The sequence below is a fragment of the Xiphophorus hellerii genome, chromosome 23 (genome assembly GCF_003331165.1).
Source record: "Xiphophorus hellerii strain 12219 chromosome 23, Xiphophorus_hellerii-4.1, whole genome shotgun sequence".
NCBI lineage: Eukaryota > Metazoa > Chordata > Actinopteri > Cyprinodontiformes > Poeciliidae > Xiphophorus > Xiphophorus hellerii.
Genome location: NC_045694.1, coordinates 24,178,288 through 24,190,484, shown reverse-complemented (window position 1 = coordinate 24,190,484; position 12,197 = coordinate 24,178,288). Strand labels below are relative to the sequence as shown.

The 12,197-nt window shown below is 43.2% G+C and overlaps 1 protein-coding gene across 6 annotated transcripts in view; it reads right to left on the bottom strand.

Moving 5' to 3' along the window:
* tenm2a (teneurin transmembrane protein 2a) overlaps positions 1-12,197 on the bottom strand; it is a 291,969-nt gene that overhangs the window by 27,263 nt on the left and 252,509 nt on the right. For 5 of the 6 annotated variants that reach the window (XM_032554630.1, XM_032554631.1, XM_032554628.1 and 2 more), the window contains 3 exons: positions 9,961-10,161; positions 7,610-7,795; positions 6,540-6,566 (listed from right to left, as the gene is read on the bottom strand). In XM_032554630.1, coding sequence (XP_032410521.1) covers positions 6,540-6,566; positions 7,610-7,795; positions 9,961-10,161 — 414 coding nt within the window. The remainder of the gene's footprint in view (positions 1-6,539; positions 6,567-7,609; positions 7,796-9,960; positions 10,162-12,197) is intronic. The other variant, XM_032554629.1, reaches the window with a different exon arrangement.

The following is a 12,197-nucleotide window of genomic DNA, read 5'->3' as shown; positions in this document are numbered from 1 at the left end:
TTGTGTGTGTGTGTGTGTGTGTGCGCAGCCTATGAACTAATAAACCTTTACTTAAGCTTATGCAAAAGAACCCCCTCCATCCCCTCCGCCCCCACCGCAGAATCAGAGGCCCGAGAGCCAAGCAAGTCTGGAACCAGCAAGGCGAGAGCTCTCCAAACTCAACAGTGACTTTGAGGCAAATAAAGAAGGCAATTACAGAGGACAGTAATATCTTCCTCATAGTCACACTATCTGCTATGCTCTGGTTTTAATAGAGGACAAATATGGAAATTATATTTCATCACAAGACACTTTATTAGAAGAAGAAATGATACCAAAAGCATGGGCTTATTCTTCTTTTTTTTTTTTTTTCCTTTTTAGTTCCTGCTCAACTTGGTTAAGCATAAAGACTGAAATCAGGTGAAGCACCACTCTGGATGTAACGTATTAGAATGCTATTAAAACACAAATCAGAAGTGCAGCTGGGACAACTTTGTAGATTTAATCAATGGTACGTTGGGGACCGTTTGTTTTACCCTCTGCAGTAACTCCTTTGACTTCTGTTACTCTCTGCAGGTAAACCAGAAGAAAACATCACGAGATGTTAACTCAGTGTCCTGCATGTAATCGGTCTTGTTTGTGTTATATCGGGCGGGGTTGTGTTGAGCAGTTTTAAATAGTCAGCAAGCAGAATCGAGAACAATGCCGCCTTTGATTTACCGCAGCAGTTACAAGATGGAGAGCCAATGGGATTTGCTCAGTCACAATTACTGTAAAACAAAATCAAAACTACGCAAAAATACTTAAAAGATCATTTACTCAACAGATCAATGAAGCTTCGAGGTTGAATTATTTTAAATCAAATGTCAAACTCGATGTCCGGCCTGCCATTGCATTTCATGTGGCCCTCTAAACTCCAGAGAGACGCATAAATAAAACCTTTAAGGTAACAGTTGTGTGCATAGATGTTATTTTATCAGATCAAAGAACCTTTTCAAAATTCAAATTGAAAAATACTGTATTGATCCCAAAGGGAAATTACGTAGGTCATCTTTATATTGCCAAATTACATCAATCAATTTTTTTAGTTCACATAAATTCACGCAAATCAACTGATCCCCGCACCTTTATGAGCTAATGCGTAACTGAGTTTAATGCAAATTGTTTCTAAATCAGTGATTTGATAAAAAAAAAAACAATTAAAAAACCCCATGAAATCCTGAATAGACTCATCAGTCTGAGAAGATGTTAAACATTATTTAACTTTAAGAAGTACTTATCGATTCGCTTTAATACTTTAATGTAATTTAACATTTAATAATAACAAAATCTAATATTATTAATAGAAACCCATTAAGCTATTTTGACAGTTTAACGGGTTTCTATCAGTTCATTCTGACACAGCCGGCCCTTTGTGTACCTTCGCGATGTTGATATTTCCCAGAATGAAAAGGAGTTTGACTTTCCTGTTTTAAATGAACATTTTCTATCTTAGAGCTCTGTTAGTACAAATCTGTTTGCTTGATACCGAAATAATTACACTACTAATAATCCCTGAGATTATTTAGGACTTCTCTACCGGAGTTAAAATAATGCCTAAAAAGCAGTCTGCAAAAGCGGCACTTCAAAAACCAAGCAATCCTTTTAAAACAAACTTGCTGTTCTTCACCTTGAGCACTTTTATGGCTTTGGCAAGTCTCTTTCTCCCTGTTTTTAGTCTATATGCTAATCTAAGCAGCCTAACTGCTGGCTCCAACTTGATGCAGACAGATATGAGATTGCATCAATGTTTCTGTCGAACTCGTGGCAGCCTATCAGCTAAAGCATATCCCCAAATGTTAATTTAGTCAGTCAAGATTAGTCATGTATTAATTTCACTTGGCTATGTCCGTAGAGGACCTGCTAAATGACATGAAATAAATACTCGGGGCTATGAAAGCCCAACAGGAAAGTGTTTAAGTTCGGTTTAATAATTTGACTGCAGGCCAAGACAGCGACAGACAGAATTTTATTTTATTTTTTAAATAAAAGAAAGCTTTCAATACTTGCTTGGCCTGTCTAAATCAAACATTTTTACCACTGCGCATTTCCCTCATTAGAATTTTTCAAGGACAGATGTGACACAATATCAATGTTTTATTTTTTTTTTTCCCCCTTAAAAAAATAATAGAGCCCTAAACAAACTTGTCATAGTGATTTCCTCACCAATAAATGAAGGAACGGGACGCAGCACTCCAAAGTCCACCCACGGGAGATGAAGTGCACAGACAAGGTTGACTGATAAAACAATACACACATGCACAAAACGCACTCAACTCACACACACACACACACGCACACACCTGGGAGATATGACCCGGCATTTCTCACTCTGCGGCGTCGCGCCCGCCACCGAGCGAGGACGGACAAAATAACCCAGTGAGAGATTATGAATATGAAATGCTTTTTACCGAGTCCTGCTCAGTAGATTAATGAACATATTTTCACTCAAGTTGCGCTGCAGGATTTTGCCCTCCGACAAATCGCTGCATCAATAAAGCCATGCATTATGAATACAAATAGCGCAATCTAAACCAAGGCAGCGGCTAAATTAACAGGAGTTTCACCCCGATTGGTGTTTTATCACGTCTCAAACCGGCCGGGGCGGCTGATGGGGGAGGCGAGTGGGCGGGGGAAAGTCAAGAGAAAAGGGGCTTCGACGATAACCGCCATCTTGTTTTGTGGGGTGGGAAGGCCCGGAGGGGCGGAAGCGGAGCGGCTCTAGCCGAGTTTTCAGCTCAACAAGAGGAATCAAATCAAAGGTTTTATCTTTAATTATTAGCATTCTCGGCATCAGGGGACCGCTCATGATGGCGCATTAACAGTCAGGCTGGAATAGATTGTCCCCGAGTATTGAGCTCAGGGAACAAAGGCAGTTAGCAGTGATTGCCTGTTAAATGGAGTTGCCATTTAAAGCAGCCAAATACTTATGAAGCACCCGGACAGGACAATCCATAGCTGGCATTGATTGGCTTGCCTGGGCAGGCCTCGCATAAGGCTCCTCTCTCTTTAATGTCAGGACCCAGTCAATACTCCCCCCATACTAAGTAGAATAAAGTGGGATTTCAGAAACTATTAAGCCCACCCTCCTCAGTAATGTAGTTGGACTCTGATGAAATCCCCTTAAAAAGGAGAAGAAATTGCCTTGGGTTATGGGTCAGCACACACACGAGCACACACACACTTGTTTGGTATGCAGTATCTGTGGGACTGGATGATGGGGTATATAACTGGATAGATATTGTGTGAGAATGAAGGGGGTGATTGAGGAAGAGAAAGGCTAGCAGAGAAAAGAGTGAAGGAGAAGAAAGAAACTAAGTCGAGACGTTGTAGTAAAAAGTTGCGGTATCCCCCCCCCACAGTCCCTTTGCGCCCAACTCCGTCTGCTCTAAAGGTCACCCAGTAAAAGGTTACTGCTATAAATCCACCGTCGCATCCCATAGACGGGCTGGATAACTTCTAAAACAAACCTCCGCTCATCTACTTCTCCTGTCCTTAATAAGCTACCCTAAGAACCTCAGGAATGTCCCTTTGTTTTTTGTTTCTTTTTTTTTACCCCTCCGTCGTTCCGTGTCCTGCTCCATCTTTAACCCGGCAATTTACCTTTTTCTCTGAGCTGGCTCTTCATAAAACAATGAGAGCTGTTCCATTAAGTGCAGAGGGTTGAGAGGACACTCTCAACGTTGCTCCAGGGACCCGTGCTGTCAGGCAATCTGTGCCGCTCTGCGCAACCTGACGGAGGTTCAGCTGCGGGGCTATCTCATAAGCATTCTCGCTGAGAGAGTGTGAGAAAAGTCACTCTGGACTCGCAGTCTTCTCTGTTTGCCTCGATTTCTCGACCTTACGCTGTTGCTCCGAGTATCCCTGTGTGTGATCTGACGGACTACGTAACCTGTAGTTTTTCTTGCTTCGACCTGGCTTGATGAAACAAATCGAAGGGCTGGAATTAACGCCAACGATGCGAGCCGACACACATGCAAGTGGGGTGAATTTATTAGCCGCTCCACCATGGCTGCTGCCACAAATACTCAAAATGTAAACACACACACACACACTTAACAGCTCTGCAGTTTTTTTCTTTTGACACCACGTTAACGCTTTGCATCAGTGGCCTATGAAATTTACCAATTACCTCAAAAGTTCGCCACGACTTTGATCGTTTTCTCCTTATGTGTGAAGCACTTGTGTTTACGCGATACAAGGCTGGAATAGCTGAGTGTTTGGTGCTTGGTTTGTTCAGGGTTTCACACTGGACACACAAGTGCGTCTCAATACGTTTGAGTATCATTGAAGAGTTTATTTACGTCACTAACTTAATTCAGAATGTAAACCTCATTCATACTTTACAGTTCCACTGCGTATTTCAGCTTATTTTGATCATTATGGCTCATAGCTAAGAATATTCTTTTTAGAAAATTACCTAAGACCTTTAAAGAAAACTTTTTGGCCTACAAAATCACAGGGATTATGGCTGATTTAATAGTTGCCCCAAATAATTGATTCTCTCAGGCAGAACGTGAGAACCTAATATTGTTGCAAAAGAAGTTGGCTACGCACACGGTGGTGTAGCCTAGCTCATTATGGGAAAGTTTTGTGGAAGGAAAGAATGTGCCCATTTAAAAGTTTGAGTTAGATTCATCGGGTATAGGCTGTGATTCAAGACTCACCATACACAAAAGTAACAAGGACTTGAGCCATAAATGTTCAGTTCCTTGTGTTAAGTCAATCCCAAAGTAGAGACAACATAAGACTTGTCATAGCTTAGCAAAGGAAAGAAAATAACTTAACTGTTGCTCAGTGGTCTAAAGCAATCTTTTCAGATGGAATTAAACGTTGCAGAGTGGGGAAGCACCGAATTTGAGCTGCTCGAGGTCCAATGCAACATCCCCACTGTCGGTAATGATTTGAGGAGCCAAGTTATCCGCTGGTGTTGATTGGTCCAATAGTAGAAGGACCAACACAAGTCAGTGCAGCCACCTGCCAGAGTCTTTTAGAGTACTTCATGCTTCCCACGGCTGACACGCTTTACTGAGAGAAGGACTTCACACCTTCCCGCTCTGCCAAAAGTACCAGTACCTGGTTTGATCACCATGTTTTCACCCTACATGCCAAGAGCAACAATATGTTCAGTTCAGAGACGATGAACCAAAAAATTGAGAAACAGCAGACCCAACAATGCAGACAAGCTCAAGGCCTGAGCTTGTTTAGAGCTGATAGCCTTAATGCTCATTGATTGTGGGGCCTTGATTTTCCAAATGAAATGCAAATTTTGCTTTTATCTGAAAAGAGAACTTTGGATCACTGAGTTCAATCCCGTTTACTCTTTAGCCCCCGGTAAGGTGTTTCTGAACATCTGGTTCAGACGTGGCTTGACATAAGGAATGCTTCAGTGGCACCAGATGTTCTAGAGACTTCTGCATGTGCTCTTGAATCAAAAGCAGAAGCAAGTATGATAGAAGCAGCATTCAGCTTCTAGGCACATTAAATCTGGAACAAACTTCCACAAAACTTAAATTAAGACTAAAAACTCACCTGTTTAGAGTTACTTTTGAACCAAGATAAATGGAACATTAACCAACATATTTGACGTGTATTGATGATTCTTATGATGACACGTGTATAGATCATAATTTGATATGATATATGTTATATGTTGTGTTTATGATGGGTTTTTACAATGTAAAGCACTTTGAAATGCTATATTGCTGATGTATGCTATACAAATAAACTTGATAGATTGACTGATTCGATTACTACAACTGCAGTCCAGATGTTTGAATCTCCCACAAACTCTTGAATGGGCTTTAATTACCTATGTTCAAACTTTTTCTTTCCATTTAGCTTCCATGTGAACAGCTGGCTTCCTTAGCAACCACCTTTGGCTTCGTCCCTGTGTAGGTCAGCAGTCTTCCCAATGATTGTTGAGGCCATAAAACAACATTTCCACAAAGTCTTTATTATTCGTCTCATATAATTTCCACAGAAGCTGAATTTTGAGGTTTTTTCATTAGCTATGAGCCATAACTATCAAGTTGAAATGAAACAAACACTAAAACTATATCGCCCTGCGTGTAATGAATCCATACGACATCTGAGGTTCACCTTTTGAATTGAATTACTGAAATGAATTGGCTTTTTAACGACACCCCAACGTAATGAGATGCACCCGTACCGGGGGGTGGACACACGCCCCACACACACATGCACAACCACACACCCACGGCACAGGCCCCCCTCTGCACTTTCGGGACCACCACACCAGGGCTCTACGGTCACCCCACGACACAAGAAGGGCTCAATGACAGCTTGGACCCTGCTGCAGTGCACTGCGAGAAAACAAAAGAGGGGTGGGAGAGGGGTAGTGCACCGCACGGAGGGGAGTCGTCATTGAGACAGGCACCTCTGGTCTACCACGGACAGATAAGCACCACAGAGTCTACGGAGCCAAGCCAGGCCAATGCAGCAGCTAGCTTCTACCACCACAGGCTAAGAAACAGAAACACCAGAGTCAGATACGGTACCTGCTTTGTCAACCATGCTCCCATGGTCTGCAGTGGGAGAAAACGTGCAGAAGGTAAATGTCGGGAGGGAGAGTATGTTGTCTTTCTATTATTATTAATTTTTTGCTTTTTATTTTAAAATAAATGCAAGCAACATCATGCAGAGCTGAAATACAGAACAGGCAGGCTGCGATAAGTTAACACTGAGAATGTCTGGTGCTGGTGAAGTGTGTTTTTTGCGCTCAAGCTGAGGCCTGACAACTCTTTCATCTCAGACTGATGCTGCAGTCAAAGCTGCCCTACTTTCTGATAGGGGGGTGGGATGGAAACGGGGAGATCATAAACCGCTATTCCCCCGTGCATATGTATGTGCTGGGGCGTGCGTGCGTGTATGTAGGTGTGTGTTTTGGTGTTTGTTTGGCGGGCTGCAATCACAGCGCCTCTGGTGACAGGGGAAAGGAGACTTTGTGTCTCGGAGTACTGTGGAGGAATCAAAGGGATCTGGCAGTCATCCATCCAAAGTGACATTGATGTCAATATGAGACAGTGATTGACTGACAAAAAAAAAAACACACACACACATGCACGCACACACACCCTACGATGACTCTGCACACACACGTACCCACGCGGAGAATCTGAGTTATTTTTTGATCACAGTATGTTGCAGAGTTTTGCCTTTCATAACAGAACTTTGGTTTTTCAAAGGCCATAGAAGAACTAAAACTCCTGGGTGTGCAGTTGAGAGGCAGACTATAAACAACTAAACCCTGCTCTTTTGTAATCCTCCCACCCTCACTCCTCAGAAGTTTATTCCTCTCCGCTTCATTTCACCCGCCCCTCTCTACATCAGCCTTCTCCTTGAATTCCCTGTAGCTTTTGCTTGCGCCTCCACCTCTCATTTCCAAATCCCTCTAACAAAATGGAAGGAAAAAAAAAAAATAATAAGGAAGCTGCCACTTCAGTCTGACTGGATGTTTTCTGTGTTCACCCACGGTGTTGACACAGACCAAAACAACCCCCCCCCGCCAAAAAAACAAAACAAAAACGCACACACACTCTTGGGGTGAGGAGGTACAGGAAACACCTACCGATGGTGCAGTGCTCTCCGTTCCAGCCCTGGTGGCACTGGCACTTGCCGTCCTTGCAGGTCCCGTGTTTGATGCACAGCGGGTTGCAGACGCGCTGGTCGCAGCCGGCCCCGGTCCAGCCTTCCTCGCAGCGACACGCCCCGCCCATGCACACGCCGTGGGTCCCGCAGTCGACTGAGCAAACCTCTGGAAGCGGATGAGACAAATTTGGGTCGCACACGCACAACTTTTCAGGTTGCATTTTGTGCATTACGATGTTTTTTTTAAATTTATTTTGATCATGAGTCTTTTCGGCTACCCAGAACAGAGCTTGAATTGACGCCCTATGAGACAGCGGTCACCGAAACCAAATTCATTTCTCCTTTCTTCTGTTTTTCAATGAACATAGGGGGGTAAAAATAAGAACCCTAAGATTATCTCAAAAAGAGTCAAAAATAAGCCAAGTTAGCTGCTGATTCAATCTCCCGTCCTGCACCTTTAATCAAAATGGGCGGCAATATCTTTAAGATAACGTTTTATGTTCCAAGCCTCTTGTCTGCGATGTTGCAGGCAGCGGCGGTGAGATGTGACGATTCCGTCTGTGTGCTCGGGACCCCCCGGTGAGCAGACGTTTTGATACACGTCTGCGGAGGAGTCCCGCGGTGGCAGACGCTGCTGTCTGTGTTAAAGTTAAGCAGTGCCGCACGCGACGAACGTTGGGGAGCTCTGTTTGTGAGAAGCGAGAGGCGTTCTCACGCTGCCGCCGAGGAGCAGGCAGCGGCATCTGTTTCAGTGGAAGCTTTTACCGCTGGCTTTACTGAGAGAGAAATGTGGCTGCTTTCCAAAAAAAAAAAAGTACAGTGCCTTTATTGTGTGACAAACCAGCAGAAAATAATTATAAATTTTACATATATAAATCTGAAAAGTGTGGCATGCATTTGTAGTTAGTCCACTGTACTCCATTGCCTTAAATAAAATCCAGTGATTTATTTACTGCAGTTGTTTGAGGTTTGTCTCTGCTAGTTTTGCGTAAGCTTATCGCTTAAACTGGATCAACATTTCAAATATTTCGATGTATTCTTAAAGGGACAGTGTTATCTACTTGAAGGCTCATAGTGCCATTGCATACCACAATCAAGTAACTGTGCTATAATAATGCTGTGTATGTCAAACCTGACTTTATACAAGCTGGACATCGCAATTTGACATCTTGAAATTGGGCCTCTGTCTCTTTAAGAAGCGCCTGCTCTTTCCGACACTCCGCCTTCAACACGTCATCACAACGGCGTAACTCCATTAAGCCCATAGCAACATTCTTAGGCGCGATGGACTGAGAAGTAACTCGTGTAATGAGCTCAGCTCAGTTCCACCAGGTGTTTGCTAATCGCTGCTGCTGCTAGTCTGGAGGAGCTGAGTGACGGATTCACAGAGGACGGGTGCTTTGTGAGGTATGTCATCTTTCTATGAAGAATAATACTATAACATAACATAACATTGATTTTACTTAATACGTAATAAAGTAATGGGATTCAAGTCTGGACTTTGACTAGGTCATTATAACACAAGTATATTTTAAATCTAATCAGTTCCACAGCAGCTCAAGCTGTGTGATTTGGGTCAATGTATTGCTGGAGGTTGAACCTCTACTTCAGTCTCAATTCTTTTACAGCTGGTGAAGAAAGACATCCCCACAACATGATGCTGCCATCACCATGTTTCACAGTCAGAATATGTTTACTGTGACGCATTTACCTACAGGTGGACTCTTTGTAGTAATTAAAAAAGTCCTGGAAACAATTGGTTGCATCTTACTTTGGGTGTTCAGACAAGAAAATAGAGGCGGGACACAGATGAATCTCAATTCACAAAGCAAACACGTACTGCACTGGATAAGTCTAAGTCTAAAATCTTCACTTCCCCCACTTTAAAGTAGTGATTTAAAAGTTTTGCACAAGTTAATTTCCTTCCCTACTTTAAGATTTGGAACGGCACCATATTAATAACACAAACATCCCCCGTCTCCATACTGTTACTGTCAGTGAAACAAAAAAAAAAGATTTCCCACATTGTGTTCCAACATGCTCCAACTTGGCTTGATCGTTGTAACAGTTGCTGATTCTATTTCGCAGCATGTTTTAATTTCAGTGGACTGCATCCAAGCCCAATTTGAAAACCAGAACAGCATGGTATAAAATGACTAACTAATAGTCAAGTACCCTGGGAGTGGGGGAAAAAAAAAAAATAAATAAAAATTTTTTTTCGAGACGTCGGGACTGAGTAGGCGGTTTCCTAAAAACCCTGACCCCTCAGTCTTCGCTCAGAGCGCTCGTCTCTTTCAGCCATTCGGCGCTGCTGCGGCGGCTCCTACTCACCCATGGAGCAGTCGGGCCCCATCCAGTTGGGGTCGCAGCTGCACAAGCCGGTGTCTGGGATGAAGGCGCCGTGGCCGTGGCACTGGTCCGGGCACTGGGCCCTGGGCAGTTCGCAGTGGAGCCCTCCCCACCCCGGCTTGCAGTGGCACTCTCCGTTCACGCAGATGCCGTTGTTGGAACACGTCGGGTCCAGGCAATCCACTGCATTAAAACGCCAAAAAGATACGACGGCGTTGGAAAAAGGGAGAAAAAAAAAGAAAAAAACAGGGAACAAACAGATGAAGGGAAACTGAGACAAGCTGCGAAATCGCACACCAGGGCAGATAGTAAAATGAGTTATCAAAGAAAAGGCTTGAACAAGGCGAGAATTTAATTGGTTAGGCACAGAAGAGGATTATAAAAATGAAGGAAAACATCAGCAGATGTTTTAATAAAGCAATTAAGGCGCACAGTAAAGAACAGCTAAAAGTATAATGGGAGCACGGGAGGGAAAATCTTATTCTGTGGAAAAAAAACCCTGACATTATTCAGACAGAGGGGATGCATTTCTGACTGTGTGTGGGTGTGTGTGGCAGTACACAGGGGAAAATGTGACACTGTCAGTCTGCCAGGTTGACGGGCAGCTGTGAGTTTGAGCAGTGAGTGAAAACCAATTTGACAAATTACCTCCTCTCGGCACAGCGCCCACCCACCCCTCTCCGGGCCGGCTGTCATTGCTCTGTCCCGGTCACACTTTTTCTTTTTCTATTTCTCTCCCCTCCTTGTCTTGTTGTGTGTGACACCAACCCGCCCCCCACTGTCTTTCTCTCTCTCTCACCTCGGGCATAGCTGACCCGGCTGCACCCTTTTTTTTTCTCTTTGTACACAAATTAATAAAAACACAAGCCCGCACATAACCTCCGGCCTCTCCATTTCTGTTTGCCCGGCAGAAACGGCGGATCACACTTATCGATTTTCATGTCGCCGGCACTTCAGGTAAATTGTTTGAGGGACTCTGCCGTGATGAATATCAGATATGAGAGGAGTGGAGTGGGGGGGGAAGGGGAGGCTGGATGGATGAAGAAGACGCTGCGAAATCGCTGACCTTGTTCTCGGGCCCTCTAAGGTTTCTTTTGACTCCTTTTGTCATTTGACTTGCTTCCTCTTTTCTTCATCTTCAACCTCAAAAACTCACTTTTTTCTCTCACTTCTTAGATATTCACCTTTCGCCCCCCCGACTCGCCTTTCTCATCCCTCTCCTTTGCCTCCGATGATGGAGAATGTGCCATGCAGATCCATCTTAACAAGGATCAATAGAAGCGAATTCAGCTCTTAATAAAACCTCTGATGTGTTCAGCTGCAGTGTCATACTTCATCTTTACGTATAGCGGGAGCGAACACTTGCTCAGCACAAGATTATGCTGTAATTTGCAGACTATCTTTAGCTAGAAGGGGTCACTGGTTGAACTTGAAGTTAGCAGGAAGGCTTTTCTGCTCACTTTAGATGCAGATAACACATCGTGATCAGTTGCTCTCGTTTTTTGTGTTGTTGTAGATTGTTGCTCAGACGTTAATTTGCAACGTTGCTCCTTCAGAGTCTGTCAAAAATGTGTTATTTGCTAATGCTTTGCTAATAACACCTGATTGGCTCAATGGTTATGATGTCATCAACACAAACCCGACCAAAGCATTGGGTCCTTTGAAGGTCGATGTAGGTCGGGTCCTTTGTAGAGCGGCTATGAAAGTGGTTGATCTGGCCTTCTGATTAATTGCCCTCCTTATGTTTCCTGTCACCTAGCAACCATAACAAATGCTGGTAAAAATGGAGCTTGAAATCTTGCTGAATTTTTTTTATTACTTCTTGAAGTCTTTTTAATTAAATAAATAATTGCAATAATTAAATTAAGTTTTTATAACGTTATGCTAAAAAACATGTCTTTGCAGATGACAAAAGCCTAACAACACAATTTCTTAAGCTCTTAATCTGCAGATTTGAATACACTTGTACTTAAATCTAAACTCCCGTTTTGCTCGCAATGAATCTTGGGACAGGAAAGTCTTCAAATAGGTTTTAATAACTCAAATTTAAGACTTTTAAAGACCATTACGGATGAAATTTAAGAACTTCACCAGGAAATTACCAGCAGAAAATCAGATAGTTTGCAAAGCAACCTGGACCCCCATGCTAAGGTTTTTGCACAGAATGCTAGTAGCCTCATATGGTTTGGCAACAGAAGTGAACCAATGGCAAAGACTAA